At 38.9% G+C, this 22,346-nt stretch overlaps 1 protein-coding gene across 8 annotated transcripts in view; it reads left to right on the plus strand.

The window, feature by feature from the left end:
• PAN3 (poly(A) specific ribonuclease subunit PAN3) overlaps positions 1 to 22,346 on the plus strand; it is a 161,990-nt gene that overhangs the window by 92,043 nt on the left and 47,601 nt on the right. Inside the window, exon 2 of one of the 8 annotated variants that reach the window (XM_079775201.1) lies at positions 3,106 to 3,223. The exons of the other annotated variants lie outside the window; for them this stretch is intronic. Coding sequence (XP_079631327.1) covers positions 3,160 to 3,223 — 64 coding nt within the window. The 5' untranslated portion in view covers positions 3,106 to 3,159. The remainder of the gene's footprint in view (positions 1 to 3,105; positions 3,224 to 22,346) is intronic. 8 annotated transcript variants of the gene reach the window in all.

The following is a 22,346-nucleotide window of genomic DNA, read 5'->3' on the forward strand; positions in this document are numbered from 1 at the left end:
CAAAAAAGAAATTCAGTCTGAGTTAGGTAAAGACTGAACAGATGTGAAGAAAATCTGTTAGTTATAGGGCCGGTTTCTGCTGGGGCAGGGTTCTGCTGGAATAAGCATTACCCTTAAATGCTGATTGTGGGGAAGTCCATGGAGTTCCCTTGGAGGGATTAGAATAGGGCAGGTTTGTTGTTTTTAAGCCAACTGGCACTTCGTTTTCTTTTTTTGAAACAAACTGTATGTTGGTACTGTTAGGTAGGGGGGATACCAGTGTGCAGTTATTCCATAAGACAATTTAAATTACTGTCATTAGTTATCTCGGTTGGATAGTTCCGTTTCTCTGCCTTAGGCTCTTAGTCACTGCTTTCGTTTTGTGGAGTTTCTTTTTCATTAATCTTTTCAAAGAAATATTTTTGAAGACTCTCTTTTGTGTGATGTGGAGAACCACCAACTCTGAAATATCAGAAGAGTAGAATTTTCTTCAAAAATTAAAATTGCTAAGAAAGTGGGAAAGGTTAGATTGGGCAGGAACTTAGAGAAATTAATGAAAAATGGCACTGAGATAGATAAAATTTTCATATATTTAAAGTACTTGGTAACTCTCAAAATCTGTTCCAGTTTTATTTGCCATCAGCACCCCAGAGTTTGGCACATTGTGTTTTGAGGGTTGCCAGAATGTGTAGAGGGGAGAGACTAGTAAGGACATCAGACTGGAAAGATGGCTTAGAACACTTGTATGACAGAAATTTACAACTCAGCTAGCATAGAAGACTTAAGACTAAATTACCATTACTGTCCCTAGGAGGACTTGAGAACCAGGAATACCAAAACTTAGAACTTAAAACTGATTTTCAAACATTTTTTAAAAGCAGCAGAACTCTTGTTAAGTCTATGTATAATCCGCCAATTATAAAATTATATAAAGCAGATAAAATTGGCATTTACAGGGTCAGGTTTAAATTTACTTATGAAGTTATTCAGTGAGAATAAACAAGTCTTCGTGGTATTTTGTTGAATGCAATAGCTTACCATTGGTGGGTAAAGGATGATAGTCTTATATTTCTCAGCCTCCTTTTCTGTATTTTCTGTTACATAGAACATGAAAATCATGATTCACATGAATAAGTTGTGTACTAGTTTGTTCAGTTTTATTGAGTACATGTGCATTTAAATGTTGATTATTTCAGAGTCACTACCTTCCTAATAAAACACACACACACACACACACACACACACACACACGTGACTTAGAGAGGCTTTATTCTGAGGTCTTCATGAAAATATCCTAACCCAACACAAGTATATTGGTGATAATCTCTAGTATGCTAAAAAATGAATGCATACTAGTTTGGACCTGCATTTGTGATTTTTATTATTGATTGAATAAATAGAGAAAAAATGGATACAAGATATTTAAATCAAGAATTTGCAGACCCTGAAGCATTTCTGGAAGTCTAGTGTTCTGCTTAATACAATTTGAAAACCATTGGCACAAAAGGCCTATAACAGGGGACTTACTACTAGTACACAGGTTAACCTTTTGCACTCGGATGTCGAGTGTGACGGTTATTGAATGTATCAATAATTTGAAATATAAAAAAATCCAAATAAATAAGATTGTATGAAAAGAAACTCCAGTTTTTTATTCTACTGCCACGCTTTGTAAAATCTGGGGTATTTAAAAAATTAAATCCCGAGTAGAATAAAGGAATCGAGAAAAAAACAAGCGAGTGCAAAGGGTTAAGGAAACGGAGGGTTTGCAGCTTTTCTCAACTGATATTCCTCATCTGAACCACAAAATACAGAAAATGATTTGTGATTATTTTGTGAATTCTCCCGAGGATAGTATATTACAGGTATTATATATAATGGGCTGTTCTGTTTTAGCTCATTAAGACTGAACTTTCCTTTCTCTGAGAAAGACTGGGAAAGTGAGGAATCACTTTAAAACCAACTGAACCAAAACCTCCCACAAATTTACCAAAGTGTCAGATGCCTTTATCAAATGGTTGCATTTTTCAAGACAATATGTAGTCATTGCTAGTTTTGTCTTCCATAAATCTGACCTCTAAGGCATTGAGATTCTTGGTTGAGAATCAGACATGTTCCATATTACAACTTGGAAATGAAAAGGAAAACATTTTTTAAGAAATGATGATTTCAAGTCTTTTTTTTTTTTTTAAATTTATTGATTGGTTTTAGAGAGAGAGAAGGGGAGAGAGAGAGATTCGTTGTTCCACTTATTTTTGCATCCATTTGGTTGATTCTTGTATGTGCCCTGACTGGGAATTGAACCTACAACTTTGATGTAACGGGACGACTCTAACCAATTGTGCTACCTGGCCAGAGTCGGAAAATTTTTTGATTAGAATTTTCCCTCACACTTAAATAAATAATAGAATTAATAAAATTTTTTAAATGAAAAGTTACACCAGTAACCATTATGATTTTTTCTGGAGGCAGTCTTTAGTTACATGTTTGTTTTATGAAAACCCTTTAACTTAATTCATGTGAAAAGACAAAATGACATTTCAGTGTTCTGAAGTTTTGCTTGAGCATTTTGGTTGCCTCTCATTGAGTTTTTCCTTCCCATTTCCATAATAACATTATTGTAGACAAAACTTTTAACTCATGAAATGGAAAAGCCTCTTCCCTTGTTTTGTTATGATATATCTTAAAGCTCAAAGGCTGTGCATGTTGACATGTAGACTACTTCTGGGTGGAGACATTTAATCCCACCCCACACATACTACTGCACACACATGCACACTAGGAAAGCTGCTTTTCAAAGATCAAACAACAGCTTTGGCCCTTGGAATACTTTCCATTTATATTCTCTGCAGATTTTCTTGAACGAGAAGCCCTCTGGTTTGTGTGATAGCTTTTCTTGTAAGCTTTTAAAACCTATTTAACATTTGTTTTAACTGAGTGAATGTTTTAAACAACTGCCGAGGGCTTATAGATGCCTTCAATTTATTGACTACTTTTGAAGTTGAAAGGAAGTTGAACTATTTTTTTTTTTTTTTTTTTGGACACAATAAGTTGTCTTTTCCATTTGGGTGTTGAAAGAGCTTATGAGCAGTAGCTGTTCTGATTTTTGTTGGTTGTTTTCTCTAGGGAACAAGCTACCCTCTGAGTCAGCACTGGACTTGAAGATATATCCTACAATTCATGAAACTGACTGATTCGACTAAAGGATGGATAGTTTGGGCAGCGTTGGACAGCTCTGTGAGGGGTCTGTTTGTTCAACTGAAGGGGTTGTTGAGTTCAGCAACTTTTCACTCCCCAATCATAAGGGGTTGCTGTTGTAAAAATAGGGTTTGTGAAGGAATGCGTTCTGGCAATTAACATCAGTATTGTTACTGACTCTGTTTTTGTTTTCTCACTATACTTCATGGAACTTTAAAGTGTAGAGATATTACTGCTGTTTGTGGTCAGCAAGTAGTAGTCTGCTCCTGAGAAGTCAGCCTAGAAATTTTGAAGTATACTTATGAGTCAGAGTTGCCCCTTTGTCACACGGGGTTATAAACATTTCTCTCAAGTCCAACCTTTTGGCATTTGGGTTGTTTCATCTTTGCAAAGGGAGTTTGGATTTGTGGCCTGAAACTTTTAGGATTGAATTGAGCTTAGTTTGATTAGGGTATATTTTACTTGATCAGTGAATAATTTATATTTTGGCTTATGGCTAACTAGTATTGTAATATGCTTTTGATAATTAGCAATTTTTACCTTCAACAATTACAGTATTTTTTTAGTAATCTATCTTTGAGAAAATGAGAATGTTTAATTAAATGGATTTTTAAAATCTGAAACATGAAGGATTTAAGCAACAGAAAGAAAATTTTTTTTTATCCTAATAGCTTAGGCCATAATAAATTGTGTTGGAATACTGTGGATTGTCTTTTTGCAGGCTTTTAAAAACAATGTGGCATGACATAGGGAATACTTTGGCCAAAGGTACATCTGTATGTTAGATAACACATATATCTTTGTGGTTTAAGAGTTAAAGGTTTTTTAAATATATTAATTTTATTTGAATTATCTGAAAAGTAGTTTGATTTAAAATATATAGGAATAGGAATCTTATCTAACCAACACTTAACTTTATTATTAAATGTCTTTTATTGTTTGGGCTAGAGGGACAAGTGATCATTCACATCAGAGTTTCAAAAATTGGACTTTAGACAAGAGAGTTTTTATATGGTTCAACTTTAGGTTCAGAATTGCATGATTATTGTGATCTTAAGTGTGTTGCTTTTGATTAAGAACATTTTTAGCCAGTTTTGATAATTATTTGCAAAGCTGAATTTGATTAATCAAATTTTTTTGGGCGAAAAACTAAAGGCTAGTATTTAATTTTAGCTTCTACTTCCTAACTTGTTGGTTTTGGTTGGTTTATTTTATTTTATAGTGTTTGAGGATTAGATCCACATTTAAAATACACACATATAATGATTATTGTCTCAGTTATGTCTTTATTTGGGTCCATTTTAAAAAAATATATAATTTTATTGGTTGAGAATCAAATGTTTTATACTACAACTTGGAAATGGCAATTGAATATTGATTTCAGAGAGGAAAGGAGAGGGAGAGAGAGATAGATAGAAACATCAATGATGAAAGAAAATCATTGATCGGCTGCCTCCTGCATGCCCCCTACAGGGGATTGAGCCTGCAACCTGGGCATGTGCTCTTGCCCAAAATTGATCCCAAGGCCCTTAAACCCACAGGCCAACGCTCTGTCCACTGAGCCAAACCGGCTAGGGCTGGGTCTGCTTTTAAAAGTTTCTTTTTCTTACTTGTGGATTAAAAGGGATGGTAAAATGTTCCCAAGTTAAAATTTAGTAAAATACTGACCTCCCTCCCCACCCCCGTTGATGGCAAGATCTTAAAGGATTCTTGTTGGTGAAAAAGTGATCAAATCATAATCAAGATTTATTATACTCCTAGATTCTATTATGCTATCTACATTATATCTATATCTATATCTATATCTATATCTATATCTATATCTATATCTATATCTATATCTATATCTATATCTATATCTATATCTATCTATCTATCTATCTATCTATCTATCTATCTATCTATAGAGGTAATATGCAAATTAGTCTGGGACGCTGTAACGGGTCACGACTGGACAGGAGGAGGTTGTGCACACAGGTGAGGCCTGGAGTGGATGGAGACAGAGATGGGGGGGCCTGCCCAAGCTGGTGTGGCGGCGGCTCTGGCAGCCCTGGAGCAGACACAGGCAGGGGGGCCGGGGGACACTGCGAGTCAGGCATAGGTCCCAGCTCCCTGCGGCTCCGGTCTGGCCTGACTCGCACAGCTGCTGGTGCAGCACGAGTCAGGTGCAGGTCCTGACCCCCTGTGGTGCGGGTCCCGGGCCCCCCATGGGGTGCCTCCATGCGCTATTTCAGTTGCGCGCTGGGCTTCTAATATATATATATATATATATATATATATATATATATATATGAAAGCCAAATATGCAAATTGTCCTCGTGGGAGTTCGACCAGGAGACCAGTCGCTTGCTATGACATGCGCTGACCACCAGGGGCTGGCGCGGAACAAAGGAAGTCCCCGGCCGGCAGCTGGCAGGAAGGCCCCAGCTGGCAGCTGGCAGCCAGAAGGCCCCAATCAGCTCTGATCACCGGCCAGGCCTAGGGACCCTACCCGTGCATGAATTTCATGCACCGGCTTCTAGTCTATAATAAAATGCATCCCATCAATTTAATAATAGCCTTTTGGAGGGAGAAAAATTATTGTTAGATATATAAATTTAAAAACAAACTTTAATAAAGGAAATAGTCCAAACATCCATATTATTTGGATTCTTCAGAAACACTAAATTTTAATTCAGTCTTTAAATTCAGGGATCTTCTGAATCACACTAGTCTGTAGCAGTTATTCATAGCTTCATAGGACTGCTTTCTTTTCACAGTACCTGAAGCTTTAGGACTGACAGTATAATTTTGAGGCTTATTGTAGAAATGCAGAAACTTTATCAGATAAATGTTTTGAATTGGTTGTTCAATCCTTTCTTTTATCTTTTTATGTGTTCTGAAATTTGACAATTCTTCTGCCTTTAGTTACATTTTCTTTTTATGGTTTTTTTTTTCTTCTAGAGGCATTATTTTCAATGACCATTGGGGATTTAAATTTTGGTTAAATTCAGTAGCATGAAAGTGTGACAGTGGGCTGTATTAGCACTCCAGGGTCCTAGATTCTAGTTTGATTTCTCTCATCACTGAGTTTATGGTTGAACAAATCACGGAGCTATGTTGAACCCAGTTGTCTAATGGTGTAAAAAGAGGGAGAAGTGTTTTTTTCTTCTGCCTTAAACATTTTTGATTGTAAAAGATTTTTCAAAATGACTGTTAGTGCAGTAGATTCTTATTTAGCTTTAAATTTAAATAGATAAGTTGATTCTTAATCTTTAAAAAGAGTTTAAGGGTGACTCAATGGAGTGATTATCATAAAGCAAAAATATTGACAAAGGATTTCTAAATGTAAGATTTTAGAATTTATATACAGTAAGTTCTCCCTTAACGTCATTGATATGTCCTGTGTCTTTAAGCTAAAATGCATATAATGAAATCAGTTTTACCCTGTTCTAATTGATATAAACAGGGTTAAATTCCTACAGCATCTCATCAACAATAATGAAACGATATTGAACAAAACTATGTTTTAAGAACTGCTGTATTCTTTTATTATAAGGCAATAAAGATGATAATGTCAGTATTTCTGAAAACTTACGCTCAAGGTTATTTGAAATGTACACTTAAATTGATTTTATTTTAGGGAAAGTTATTAAGTATTCAAACAAATTTTCTATCTTTCCTATGTGAATCAAATAATTCTATCATGGGAAAAAAATTAAAGCACATCATAGAGTATCACTTATTATCAGCTGTTTTCCCCTAAAACCAATCTTACCACTTTAATAGATTTCAGTTGACTGACAGTCTAACCTTCATATTGCCATTCAGTTTTTCAAAACTTACTTCATTTATTAAAAATTGAATCTTTGTATTAGTGTTTTAAAAGCAGCATATAGGTATATACTGTGTGTGTGTGTGTGTGTGTGTGTGTGTGTGTGTGTGTGTATTCATTTTCACTATAAATATCTTTCAGGATTTAAGGCTATTTCTTTATGATTGTTTCCAGAACTAGAATTTCTGGGACAAAGGCTATGAATGGTTTTTAAGCTGTCAGAATTAAAAGCAGCAATTTTTCTAATGCATATGCCAAATCATAGTCTTTGATACTCTTTGGGATTGATTTAAAAGTTTGTTACTAAGAAAGGTTTGTTTCATATGCTTCTAATACTTAAACCTTTTCTTTAAAAAAATACATTTTATTGACTTTTTACAGAGAGGAAGGGAGAAGGATAGAGAGTTAGAAACATTGATGAGAGAGAAACATCTATCAGCTGCCTCCTGCACACCCCCTACTGGGGATGTGCCCGCAACCAAGGTACATGCCCTTGACTGTAATCGAACCTGGGACCCTTCAGTCTGCAGGCTGTCGCTCTATCCGCTGAGCCAGACCAGTCAGGGCAAGTAAACCTTTTGAATTGCTTCTATTTTAGTGTGGTAGTAGCTAAAATATGACTTAACTAATTATCTTACAAAATCTTTTCTATTTAAAATGTTAGTAGCTGAAATCTTATTTTAAGCCATGACATACCTATTTAGTTAGTGTTTATTTTTAGATAGTTTAGATACTATGGATAGGAGATGGTGAAACATAGGTTCAACTCCTTTTTATATGAACTATATTTAATTTTTCTTTTCTATATTTCCTAGCCATAGAGTGTATATCACTAATATATGTTGTTTTTATTAATGTGTATGTACAAAAAGTAGTGGAATCAACCTAAATCCATTGCCTTAATTTAAGGTTTACTTTTTCTCCTCCACCTTGTCTGGGACATGTATGTTTAGGTGAGAAAAATAAAACATTTGCTTGTGTATTTTTTTATAACATAATTCACTACACTGTAGAGCAGAACTCTGAAGAAGTAGTAACAGTACTGGAGACAATTCAAGGTATCTCTGCAGAAATTAGTTAAGTCTGCTTACAAAATTGGCCTTTGGCTGATGTGTAGGAACTTGGAGCTGGGGAGTGTTTCCATTGTTCACTAACTGAGTAGGGAGGTTTACTGTTCCTAGACTCTTTGTGCAAACAGTGTGGTTTATGCTGCATACCTTCTTTCCTATTGAGAATTTGGAATTCTGGGATGTGCTAGGCTGAGGGTGCCTATCAGGAACCCGTCCTCTATAAAAACCTTGTGTACTGAGTCTCTAATGAGCTTCTCTGAGCATATATGTAGCATACTGGAAGAAGAATACACTGTGTGATCCCTCATGAGAGGAAGAGAGTGTAAGGAATCTTACACATGAATTTCTTTAGACTCCTGTGTCTTTTCAGCCTTGAGATCTGAAGTGTCAGCTTACCATATTGCTGTGATAAATCTTAGTCATGAGTGCCATTCTATGCTGAGTCTTTTGGGTTCCAGTGAATTTCTGAACATAGGGATGGGTTTGGGGACCTCCAATCAAGTATCTTTGTTACTAAATATATTGAGAAACTCTGAGTTATATATTAAAGAAGTTTCATTTATACAGTAAACATCAACATCATGTAGAAAATTTAGTGCATTTCTGATGTTATTCTGTAACTTTTAGCATTTTATTTAAAGAAGTCCTAATCAGTATAAATCTATCTGCATACAGTATAGTTACCTAGAGTACCTTAGAGGTTTGTTCAACAGGTTGCATCAAATTGCAAATAAGTCCACAACATCTAAACTTTTGTTAAATGATTGCAATTAAATACTTTCATTAAACGTACTCTCTTCTGCTAAGAACAGCTAGTGACAGAAATAGACTAAGAAATGGACTTGTCTCTGAGTACTGAAAGAGCAAATGGGGAGAGAAAAGTGCTCTGAACTGAACATTGGGGTGGATCTTTTATATTCACCCTTTACATCATTAATGATTACACTATTACATGATTAATTTAAGACCCTGTTAGAATATAGGAGTACAATATAAACATAGTGTCTGTTTTTTGGGCTATAACTGTGCATTGTTTTATTTAGGGGGAGGTGGTTATGATTGGGGAATTTGGTTAAAAATGAAAAAAATAAGAAATGTATTCTTAGTGGTAGCTTTGTTTTTGTATTTCTGAATATGCTCGTATAAATATTTTAGTATGGTTTTTCTCTTGGATGAAACTCCAACTATTGGCCCTGTTGTTAAGAAGATTATGCTTCCTCTATTTGTCTTCAATTCAGGTTCATCTGTTCAATGTGAGATATATTTTAGTAATTCTAATCTAAACCATTCTCTTTAATGTAGTCATACATGACAATTTATTATTGTGGGTTTAGTTTAGTTATTGGAACTTTGTTAAAATCATTAGTGCAACCTATATATATTTGGTCTACATTGATTTGGAAAGAGGAACACCAGAATAATCACACTGCTCTGTCAGAAGAATGTCCTTCACCCCAAATTCTTTTAAATTCCTCTCTTTTACAGTGGCTTATGGCTTGTGTCACATTTGCTTTTAAATAATAATGACATCTATTTCATTGGATAGCATGACCATTTACATTTCTTCTCCTAACTTCTTGTTTTACTCAGGTAATTCTGGTGATGGCATTCTCCATTTCCTGATCATAATAGCTATTGCTGTATTTAGCATCTTGATTGTTGGTACCAAACCCAGGACTTTTCATTTCTGTATCTCTCTCGTTTCAACAAATTTATTGTGTGCTGATACCGTGCCATTACATATGTAGTTGGGAATGGTTCGGAATATAGAGAGTATTAAGGCACAGTTCTTCCCTACAAAAAGATAATTTGAATTGTGTGGTACTTGCAACAAAAGATCAAATACAAAATGATGATAATTTTTAAATATGGCTATCAAAATTTTTGTAGGGTAAGAAGATTTTTCAGAAAGACAAATTGGATTTTCTGTAAGGAAGGGGTTTAGAGAATTTGGTATTGGGAAGGAGGGTTGTTGATTAACATACTAGAGGAGTTTATTCAGTAATGCATGTGGGCCATAATTTGGATACTTTATTGGACACATGAAGCAGCATAGTGTCTTCAGGGAAGTTGTATGAAATCTTCAAGTGAAGTGAAGAAAATCATAATTTTAGTTATTGCCTTTCTATCCATTTTATTTTTCCAAGGGTTCTTAAATGTCTTTTCATAATATATATTTTGTTAGATATTTTCAAATCTATTTTGAGCCTTTGTTGGTGTTACAATTGTTGTCTTTAAAAAAAGAAAATTTTTCTTATTGATTATTTCTAGTGTGTAAATATGTGTATGGTTTTCTATGTTGGTTATTTTGATAAATTCTATTATTTCTAACATTTTGTAGATTTTTGTATTTGAACAATTTCCTGTAGATAATGATAGTTGTATCTATTCCTTTGTAATCTGTTTTCAGTTGTTGCATTGGCTAAGTAAGGCCTTTAGTGTTGTATAGAAGTAGTCATAGTTGACATTTTTATTTTGTTCCTGATTTTAAAAGAAATGTTTCTAATGTTTTCATATTTTTGAGTATCTTCACTCTGGCATCTCAGATGCATTTGTATCTGAGAGGACTTTTTTGATTTCTCGGAGAAAAGAAAACATCACTTTCGTTATTTTCTGGAAAGGATTTAAAAGCAACTGAAGCACATGTTTGTGTAAGTCCTGTGGGCCACAAAGATGAGCAAGACAAAAGCACTCACTTTTATGGAGTTCATAGCTTTTATATTTTATTTTATGAATTTTTTGGTTCGAATTGTTTACCATTATCATGACAATTAAAAAGTTTTAGTTGATAGGTATTGCCAAATTTTCTCCCCAATAGAGATTGTAGCAATCAATACTAAGTGTATGACAGTATTTATATGCCATGCACACTTTTACTAATTGTCTTCTCTAAATAAACTTAAATCTATGCCAATCCATGAAAAGGTTGATTTTATACTGGTTTTAATTTGCATTTCTTTAGTTATCAGTGAAAACGAGCATCTTTTTATATGTTTGAGGCATTTAAAAAAATATTTTATTGATTTTTTACAGAGAGGAAAGGAGAGGGATAGAGAGTTAGAAACATCAATGAGAGAGAAACATCAATCAGCTGCCTCCCGCACACCCCCTACTGGGGATGTGCCCGCAACCAAGGCACATGCCCTTGACTGGAATCGAACTTGGGACCCTTGAGTCCGAAGGCCAACGCTCTATCCACTGAGTCAAACCGGTTAGGGCTCTTTGAGGCATTTAATTATTTTTTATGCACTGGTCAGTTGTATAATTTCTTTATTTTCTGTTGGTTAATTTCTATTTTCTTAATGATTTTAAGATATACATTTTATGCAGGTTAGCCCTTTATTGTGTTGCAAATACCTTTTTGTTGTGTAGAAATATTTATTTATTATTTACTTGCTAGAGGCCCAATGCACGACATTAGTACAAGGGTCTCGGCCCCTCGCAGCCACATCTTGAAGGTTGTCTGGAAGGTTGTCCAGAAGATTGTCTGGTCTAATTAGCATATTGCTCTTTTATTGTTATAGATTATTAATCCTCACCTGGAGCTATTTTTCCATTGATTTTTAGAGAGAGTGGAAGGGAGGGGGAGAGAGAGAGAGAAACATCAATGTGAGAGAGTTACATAGATTGGTTGCCTTCCATACCTGGGCCAGGGATCAAGCCTGCAACTGAGGTACGTGCCCTGGACTGGAATAGAATCCGAGACTCTTCAGTCCATGGGCTGATGCTATATCCACTGAGTGAGGGCAGAAATATTTGTTTTCTGTAGAAGTCAAATTGACTAACTTTTTATTTTTTAACCTTTATATTTTTTATCTTTATAACATTTTTTATAAATATTCTTTGAGATACTTCATTTTAAACTTTTTTTAAAAAATACTTTTATTGTTTTTTTTACAGAGAGGAAGGGAGAGGGATAGAGAGTTAGAAACATCAATGAGAGAGAAACATCGATCAGCTGCCTCTTGGCCCGCAACCAAGGTACATGCCCTTGACCGGAATCAAACCTGGGACCCTTCAGTCTACAGGCCGACGCTCTATCCATTGAGCCAAACCGGTTAGGCCTCATTTTAAACTTTTAAATATTTAATCTATTAGACATTTATGTGGGGATAATGAATGAAAGGATGAGTTGCTTTTATTTATTTTGTCTAAACTAAATCTGTTTGCATATATCTTTACTCATTCCATCATTTAATGATGGCTATTACTGTAGGTTTTATTACTTTTTAATATCTAGTAGTCTTACACCATACTTTTTCTTCTTCCTTTTATGTTTTAACTAGGGGCCCTGTGCACAAACTCGTGCACCTTGAAAGGAACCGTGGGCCACAAAGCTGCAGTAGGCATAGGAGCGGGTGTTGGCCCATCCTCCACGCTCCCGCCCTGCCCCTCCTGCTGTGCCCCTGGCCCCGTCTGCCGGCAGCCTCGCTTGCGCCGTTGCTCCCATGCGCTGTTGGTGCTGGCCCTGCTCTCACTGCTGACGGCGTGGAGTGATTGGGGCCGGCGCCAGCATCGGGTACAAGCAGGGCTAGCGCCGTCAGTGGGTGTGAGAAGTGACTGCTGCCCCGATCACCCCTCAGGAGCAGGGGAAGGTGGAGAAGCCCTCAGGGACTAGTAGTGGCTTTGGTGCCGGCTACGGGTGCAAGCGGGGCCAGCGCCGGCAGCAGGTACGAGTGCTGGGCGGGACTGCGGCATGTGGCAACAAAGAATTTACAGTAACTGCCAGAGGCTCGCCCCGATGACAGTGACTGGCATCCCGCCTTGATCTGGCGCCCCTGCTCACCTGATCCACCATCCTCCCACGGTTAACACCTGCCATGTTCTGCACACGCCCCCTGGTGGTTAGCGCATGTCATGGTGACCGGTTGTTCGGTTGTTCTACTGTTTGGTCTATTTGCATATTAGCCTTTTATTATATAGGATTTTTCTTTCTTGTCCTTTGTTATTCTTCAGTCCTGGCTTTTCTTTAATAATTTTTCTGTCTCTTCTTAATGTTTATTTTTCCACATGGGTAATTATAAAAATTCTGTTGTTATTTTTGTTAAACTAACATTATTGTGTTTTTAAATTAATTAAGGGTAGAACTGACATCTTTATAGCAGAATAGAGACCCAGTGTATGAAATTCGTGCATACATTGTATGCTCTTGCCTCCTTTGTCAAATATTAATTGAGTGTAATGGTTTAGGTTGATTTCTGGGTTCTCTGTTATGTTTTATTGATCTATATGCCTGTTCTTGTGACAGTACCAGCCTGTTTTGATTACTGTGGCTTTGTAGTATAAGTTGAAATCTGGTATTGTGATTCCTCCAACTTTGTTTTTCTTTCTCAAAATTGCTGCAGCTATTCAGGGTCTTTTTTTTTTTTAATCCATATACATTTTTGGAGTATTTGTTCTAGCTCTGTGAAATATGCCATTGGTATTTTAATAGGAATTGCATTGAATCTGTAGATTGCCTTGGGTAGTGTGGACATTTTAATGATGTTGATTCTCCCAATCCATGAACACAGTATATTCCATTTGTTTATATCTTTCTCTATCTTTTTTTATTTTTTATTTTTTTAATGTCCTGTAGTTTTCCGAGTACAGGTCTTTTGCCTCTTTGGATAAGTTTATTACTAAGTTTGTTAATTTTTTTTGTTCTTGCAATGATAAACGGAATTGTTTATTTAGTTTCTCTTTCTGAGAATTCATTATTGGGGTATAAAAAACCTATCGATTTTTGGGTGTTGATTTTGTATCCTGCTACATTGCCAAATTCATTTATTAAATCTAGTTTTTTTTGGTGGAGTCTTTAGGGTTTTCTATGTACAATATCATGCCTTCTGCGAATAATGAGAGTTTTACTTTCTCCTTTCCAATTTGGATGCCTTTTATTTCTTCTTGTGTGATCACTGTGGGTAGGACTTTCAGTACTCTCTAGAATAATAAAGCATAATATGCTAATTATACCGGACAGGCGAACCACCTTCTAGACATCATTCTGGATGTCCTTCCGGATGAAACCGCAGCAGTGGGGGCCAAGGCTGAGGCGGTTACGGGTGAACAGGCAGGCAGGCTAGCAGTTAGGGGCAATCAAGCAGGCAGAGTGGTTAGGGGTGATCAGGTAGGCAGGCAGAGGCGGTTAAGGGCGATTAGGCAGGCAGAGGTAGTTAGTGGCGATCAGGCAGGCAGGTGAGTGGTTAGGGGCAATCAGGCAGGCAAGCAGAGCGGTTAAGGGTGATCAGGCAGGCAGAGTGGTTAGTGGTGATCAGGCAGGCAGGCAGGCCAGTGGTTAGGAGCCAGTGATGTTGGATTGTGAGAGGGATGTCCGACTGTTGGCAGGGGTCCTATATTGCGTAAGGGTGCAGGCTGGGCTGAGGAACCCCCTGGGCCTCTAGTGTTGAGTTAGAGTGGTGAAAGTGGGCATCCCTGTCTTGTTCCTGTTCTTAGGGGAAATGGTTTTAGTTTTTGCTCATTGAGTATAATGTTCGCTGTAGGTTTGTCATATATGGCCTTTATCATGTTGAGATATGCTCCCTCTATTCCCGCTTTGCTGAGTGTTTTTATAAAAATTGGGTTTTGGATTTTTTTTTAAATGTTTTTTCTGCATCTATTGATATCATCATATGATTTTTGTCTTTCAGTTTTTTTATGTGATGTATCACTTTTGTTGATTTTTGTATATTGTACCAGCCTTGCATCCCTGGGATAAATCCAGTTGGTCATGCTGTATGATTTCTTTAATATATTGCTGGATGTGATTTGCTAATATTTTATTGAGGATTTTAGCATCTATGCTCATCAGGGATATTGTCCTGTAATTCTCTTTCTTTTTGGTGTCTTTATCTGGTTTTGGAATTAGGATAATACTGCCTCATAAAAGGAGTTTGGAAGTGTTCCTCCCTCTTGGATTTTCTGAGGAATAGAGGTGTTAGGTCCTCTTTGAATATTTGGTAAAACTCCCTTGTGAAGCCATCCGGACTTGGGCTTTTGTTTGCTGGGAGTTTTTTGATTACTATTTCTGTTTCATCAATTTCAGGTTTTCTGATTCCTCCTGATTCAATTTTGGAAGATTGCATTTTTCTTTGAATTTGTTCATTTCATCCACATTGTCCAGTTTGTTGACATATTTTTTATCGTATTTTCTGATAGTCCTTTATATTTCTGTGGTGTCAGTGTTTACTTCTTCACTTTCATTTCTGATTTTATTTATTTTTGTCCTCTGGCTAATGGTTTATCAATTTTATTTATCCTTTCAAAGAGCCAGCTCTTGGTTTCATTGATTTTTGTTTGTTTTTAGTCTCAATGTTTATTTTTGCTCTAATATTTATTATTTTCTTCCTTCTACTTTGGGCATTTCTTGCTGTTCTCTTTCTAGTTCTTTAAGTTGTAGGGTTAAATAGTTTGTTGCTGATTTTTTGAGGTATGACTGTAGTGCTATGAACTTCTCTCTCAGGACTGCTTTTGCTGTGTCCCAGAGATTTTGGGTTGTTTTGTGTTTATTTTCATTTGTTTCCAGAAAGTTTTTGATTTCTTTCTTGATATTGTTGGTAACTCTTTCATACTTTAATAACATGTTATTTAGTTTCCATGTGTTTGAATGTTTTTGGGTGTTTTTAGAGTAGTTGATTTCTCATTTCATTCCACTGTGATCTGAGAAGATGCTTGATATGATTTCAATCTTCTTGAGCTTGTAGAGACTTGTTTTGTGTCCTAACATGTGGTCTATCTTTGTGAATGATCCACGTGCACTTGGGAAGAATGTATGTTCTGCTGCTTTGGGGTGAAATGATCTATAAATGTCAATTAAATACATCTGATCCATTGTGTCCTTTAGAGTCATTGTTTTCTTGTTAAGTTTTTGTCTAGAAGATCTAGCCAGTGAAGTCAACGGGTGTTATTAAAGTCTTCTACTATGACTGTATTGTTCTCAATATCTCTGTTAAAGTCCTCTAGAAGTTTTTTTTATATATATTTAGGTGCTCCGATATTGGGTGCATATACCAGGGTTTTATTCTCTTGTTGGATCGATCCCTTTAATATTATGTAGTGACCTTTGTTGTCTCTTGTGATGGCCTTCATTTTGAAATCTATTTTGTCGCATATGAGTATTGCTACTCCAGATTATTTTTCTTTCCATTTGCATGGAAAATTTTTTTTCCATTCCTTCACTCTCATCCTGTGTGTGTCTTTTGTTTTGAAGGTGGGTCTCTTGTAGACAGCATAAAGTTGGGTCATCTGTGCTATCTAATAAAAGAGTAATATGCAACCTAACCATCACTCTCTTACACCCACAAGCCACGCCCATCAGCCAGTCAGGAGTGAGTATGCAAATTAACCCAATCAAGAAGGCTGCAGCCACGGAGAGAGCAGGAGGGAGGCTTGGGTTTCCCCGGCGATGGAGGAAACCAAGCTTTCCACCTGCCCTGGCTGGCCCAGGCCTCCACTCCAGGCTACAAAGTTTCAATTATAGAAAATAGATTAATTCCAACAAAAATGGCGGCAGCCACGGAGCTGGAGAGAGCAGGAAGCTAGGGTTGCCCCCGGCAATGGAGGAAGCCAAGCTTTCCACCTGCCCTGGCCTGCCTTGGCCTCCGCTACAAAGTTTCAATTATAGAAGATAAATAAATCCCAACAGAAATAGCTGCAGCCACGGAGTGAGCAGAAGGCTTGGCTCCACTCCAGGCTACAAAGTTTCAATTGTAGAAGCTAAATAAATCCCAGATACCAGGACCTCCTCTTGGGTCGCTGGGGGGCGTGGCCAGCCTGCAAACCACCATAGGCCCCTCGCCCAGGCTGCCCCATGCCCCAAGTGAACCCCCACCCTGATCCGGGACACCCTTCAGGACAAACCAGCTGGCCCCTACCCATGCACTAGGCCTCTAGCCTATCTAATAAGAGTAATATGCAGATTGACCATCACTCCAACACACAAGATGGCTGCCCCCATGTGGACACAAGATGGCTACCACAAGATGGCCAGCAGGGGAGGGCAGTTGGGAGGGACCAGGCCTGCAAGGGAGGGCAGTTGTGGGCGATCAGGCCTGCAGGGGAAGGCAGTTGGGAGGGACCAGGCCTGCAAGGGAGGGCAGTTGTGGGAGATCAGGCCAGCAGGGAAGGGCAGTTGGGAGGGACCAGGCCTACAAGGGAGGGCAGTTGTGGGAGATCAGGCCAGCAGGGAAGGGCAGTTGGGAGGGACCAGGCCTGCAAGGGAGGGCAGTTGTGGGAGATCAGGCCAGCAGGGAAGGGCAGTTGGGAGGGACCAGGCCTGCAAGGGAGGGCAGTTGGGGTCGTTCAAGCCTGCAAGGGAGGGCAGTTAGGGGTGATCAGGCTGGCAGAGGAGGGAAGTTGAGGGTGACCAGGCCTGCAGGGAAGGGCAGTTGGCGGGGGGGGGACCCAGGCCTGCAGGGGAGAGCAGTTGCAAGGGACAAGGCCTGTAGGGGAGGGTAGTTAGAGGTGACCAGGCCTGTAGGGGAGGGCAGTTAGGGGCAAACAGGCTGGCAGGGGAGCAGGTAGTCATCAATCAGGCTGGCAGGGGAGTGGTTAGGGGGTGATCAGGCTGGCAGGCAGAAGCAGTTAGGGGCAATCAGGAAGGCAGGCAGGCGAGCAGTTGGGAGCCAGCAGTCCTGGATTGTGAGAGGGATGTCTGACTGCCCCAGTGGGATCGGGCCTAAATGGGCAGTTGGGCATCCCTTGAGGGGTCCCAGATTGGAGAGGGTGGAGGCTGGGCTGAGGGACAACCCCCCCTGCACGAATTTCGTGCACCGGGCCTCTAGTATATATATAAAAGCCTAAGTGACTGTTACAACTGAACGGCTGGAAAGACCAGAATGACTGGTCGACCAGTCGCTATGATGTGCACTGACTACCAGGGAGCAGACGCTCAGTGCAGAAGCTGCCCCTGGTGGTTAGTGCACTCCCACAGCCAACCACCCGTGGTCCATCCCTCCGGCCGGCAAACCTCCCATGGTCCCACCTCATGTTCCTTCCCCAGGCTGGCAGGCCCTAATTGGCCCACTGCCTGCCCTCCGTAGTAGCGGCACGGCGGCGAAGGAAGGAAGAGGGGGGGAGGCTGGGAACTGCGCGATGGCAGGGCGCAGACAGTGGCGTTGGCGTCTGGCTTCCATTCCTTCTGCGCCTGGCCTGGTGACGGTCGCCTCCTCTCCCAATCCTGCCAGGGCCTTCGGGCCCTGGACTGGGATGGGGAACCGGGGATGGATGGGGGCGGACGTGGCCCCTTTCCCAGGGGGGCCGATGGCCAGCTTCTTCCTCTGGGCCAGAAGCCTACCTCCCATACCCTGTCCCTCCCCTGATTGCCGGCCAGGCTTAGGGACCCCACTGTTCATGAATTTGTGCACCGGGCCTCTAGTGTTTTTATATCCATTCAGCTATCCTATGCCTTTTGATTGGATCATTTAACCATTTACAATTAAGGTTATTATTGATAGGTATTTATTTATTGCCATTTTAATTCTGTATGCCTAGGTTTTTCTCTGTTTCTTCTTCTCATTACAGTATCCCTTTGGCATTTCTTGTAATGGTGGCTTGGTGGTACTGTATACCTTTAGCCTTTTTTTTGTCTGGGAAGCTCTTTTTTTTTTTTTTTTAATATCTTTCTTGATTTCAGAGAGGAAGGGAGAAGGGAGAGAGAGATAGAAACATCAGTGATGAGAGAGAATCATTGATTGGCTGCCTCCTGCATGTCCCTTACTGGGGATCAAGCCCACAACCTGGGCATGTGCCCTTGACCGGAATCGAACCTGAGACCCTTCAGTCCACAGGTTTATGCTCTACCCATTGAGCCAAACCATCCAGGGCTGGGAAGCTCTTTATTTGACCATCTATTTTGAATGACAGCCTTGCTGCATATAGTAATCTTGGTTTTAGATCCTTACCTTCCTTTACCTTGAGTACTTCATGCCATTCCCTTCTGGCCTGTAGTGTTTCTGATGAGAAATCAGGTGTCAGCCTTATGGGAGCTCCTTTGTAGGTAACAGTTTGCTATTCTCTTGCTGTCTTCTTTAATTTTTGGCATTTTAATTATGATGTGTCTGGGCATGGGCCTGTTTGGGTTCTTCTGGCTTGGGGTTCTCTATGCCTCCTGAACTTGTGTGACTTTTTTTTTTTTTTTTTTACCAGGTTAGGGAAATTTTCTGCCATTATTTCTTCAAACACGTTCTCTATCCCTTCTTCCCCTTCTGCCTCTTCTGGCACACTTGCTATTATAATATTGTTATGTTTGGCATTGTCCCACAGCTCCCTTAAGCTGTCTCCCTGTTTTTTAATTGTTTTTTCTTTTTGTTTTTCTGACTGTTATTTTTTTTCCACTCTGTCTTCTGATTCACTGATTCTATCCTCAGCTTCCCCTAATCTGCTGTGTATTCCTTCCAATGTGTTCTTTTTGTGTGCTATGTATTTATTTCTGTTTTCATAGTTACTATATGTTTTCTCATGCTGTTGAGCATCTTTGCCATTTTTATTCTGAACTCTATATCAGATAAATTTCTTATCTCCCTTTCATTTATCTCTTCTTCTGGAGAATTCTCTTGTTCTTTCATTTTGGGGTTGTTTCTTTGTCTCTCCATTTTGGGTGCCTGTTTGGGTTTGTGACTATGTATTAGGTAGATCTGCTACACTTCTTAACCTCCAGTGCAGGACAATGTCAAATGCCATTTTTCTCTAATTAGATCAGGCAAAGACTCAAAGCCTCCAGAGACTGCCTCTGCCTACAGACTGATAGGATTCCAACTTAAATTGCCCTCAGGCAGTTGCCCACAGGTGTGGTGAGAGTTGTTTTTTTTTTTTTTTTTCAACACCGTGGGGCAATTGCTTCTGTCTGGAGCCTAATTGTTATTCTCAGTCTCTTATTGGGCCTCAGAAACTTGGCACCATGGGGCAAGGTGTTTTCCAATAGGGTCATTCAACTGTCTTCTCCCCAGGCAAAGCTGCCTGTATAGAAAATGTCTGCATGAGAAAGATGACCTCTGCAGCATGAGGGAGTGACTCAGCACAGGCTATTGGGGTTTCTGCCTTCTGAGCTCTAACCCCTGAGTCCCTTATCCTGGCTTCTGCTCACACAGCTCCGGTACACTCTGCCCTCCCTTTGCCAGAGCACAAGGTGGGTGTCTCCACAGGGGATTTTGTGTGTTGGCCCTTTAAGAGGTTGCCTGAATTTCCAGCCGTCTCTCCATGGCAGGCAGCAACTACAGTGCTTTTCACAGCCAGATGTTGTGAGGCCACCCTTCTCAGTTCTGGTGTTCTGGGCTGCGTGCCCAACTTGGGGATTAGACCCCAGAGTTTTCGGTGGTAACCCCCCACAGCTGAGATATCTCTCCAGAACTTTAGTTGCTGTTTGTGGGAGCCTGGCCAGCCCTTTCATGCCTTCACCACTCTTACCACTCTTTATGTGGTCTCCATTTTCTGTCCTTGGTTATCAGGGTTCTCTCCAGCGAGTCTTTAGTTGATTATTCAGGAAGTTTTTCTGTAATGCCAATTTGGTCCTGGGAGTGTGGTTGTGTGCATCCACTTGCTCTGCCGCCACTTTTAATCTCTAAGTTGAAATTGTCTTTTCCTACATCAGTGATGGCGAACCTATGACACGCGTGTCAGCACTGACACGCGTAGCCATTTCTGATGACACGTGGCCGCTGAGGCGGCCGCATGCCGAGGATGAAACATTTGCTGCTCCTGAGGATGAAACATTTGTGAAATAATGCTTTTTCCTCAAAGTGACACACTACCCGAGTTATGCTCAGTTTTTTGGCGAAGTTTGACACACCAAGCTCAAAAGGTTGCCCATCACTGTCCTACATTCACTGATGTTCAGTTTTTCCAGACTCCTGGCTTTACATTGGGACTTGAGTTCATTCATCACATTTAACGGGCTGTAGGTTATGCTTCATAGCTTATGGGCATTAAAACCTCAAATTGTAGAGACTATATCTACCTTAGTTGTAATTTTCCAAATTTGCCACAATATAGCCTCTTATTTCTAAATTCTGCCTTAGTTTTATGCTCTTAGTGTTTTTTATTTTGTTCTTTTAATCTTAGCTATATTTTAAAATTTGGGTATTGTATTTCATCTTATAGTTCTAGGTACCTATAACATTGGTATGCCCTAACCAGTTTGGCTCAGTTGATAGAGCGTCGGCCTACGGACTGAAGGGTCCCAGGTTCGATTCTGGTCAAGGGCATGTACCTTGGTTGCGGGCACATCCCCAGTGTGGGGTGTGCAGGAGGCAGCTGATTGATGTTTCTGGCTCTCTATCCCTCTCCCTTCCTCTCTGTAAAAAATCAATAAAATATATTAAAAAAACAAACAAAAAAACATTGGTATGGGTTGAAGGAAAGGATTCCCTTGAAACTTAGTCTTTCATTTCCCAGAAACAATATTATCCTAACTGGGTTGATTGTATTTTAGGAATGCTTTTCACTTGGTATATACTGCGTGGTGTCATACCCATCTGACACCATACATAGTTATGCAATAATAAATAATTAATAATACAGGGGTAAACTGTTTCATGTACTCACAACTGTAAACTTACTTTTGTCCCACCCTGTATTAGTATTGTAAATGTTTACTGTAATGGATTATGTCATTTATAAAGCTTTTATGTTGTTTTTTTAAGGGAGGGGTTTTCAGGTATAGGCCAAAGTCATGTTATCCAAAAACATTGACACTTTTGTCTCCATAAATTAGACTTGAAATTTTTATATCTCATTTTCTTTAATTACTCTTGTTAATTTCTCCAGTGAACATTTCTGTATTGTTCTTTGTTTTTATTTGAGTTGTATACTTCTTAGAAGAATTTTTTAAATGTTTTAAAGCAATTAATTTATCTTACATGACTTAACTATCTCAGTTTGCATATTCACTAAGAAATTATAGTGCAATTATTATATATGGCGTCATCAAAATGTTATTCTAAGAGTACCTACCGAATACCTCTCTCCAAGAAGATGTATGCATATTTTACTCAGTTCTTTAACATGTTTGTGAAGTATTTTGGTGGTACAAAGATGTGCCTTTTGTGACTAGATTTAATTTTTCTGTAATTTAAAATTTAATTTCATTTCTAGCTTCCTATAGTTTAAATTTCCTGTTACCTTTTTGGGTGGTGATACTTACTACTTTACATGTTTTGTTTTGAATGTATTTAACTCCAGCCTGCTTCAGCTCAGATATATGAACTCAAATTTCAGTCTTACAATTTTGTGTTAGAATAGCCACAAAATTAAAAATTTTTAGGTTTATTTTTAATTTTTCTGTACAATATTATATTAATTTCAGGTATATA

The sequence above is a fragment of the Cnephaeus nilssonii genome, assembly GCF_951640355.1.
Source record: "Cnephaeus nilssonii genome assembly, chromosome: 6".
In the NCBI taxonomy this organism is placed as follows: Eukaryota; Metazoa; Chordata; class Mammalia; order Chiroptera; family Vespertilionidae; genus Cnephaeus; species Cnephaeus nilssonii.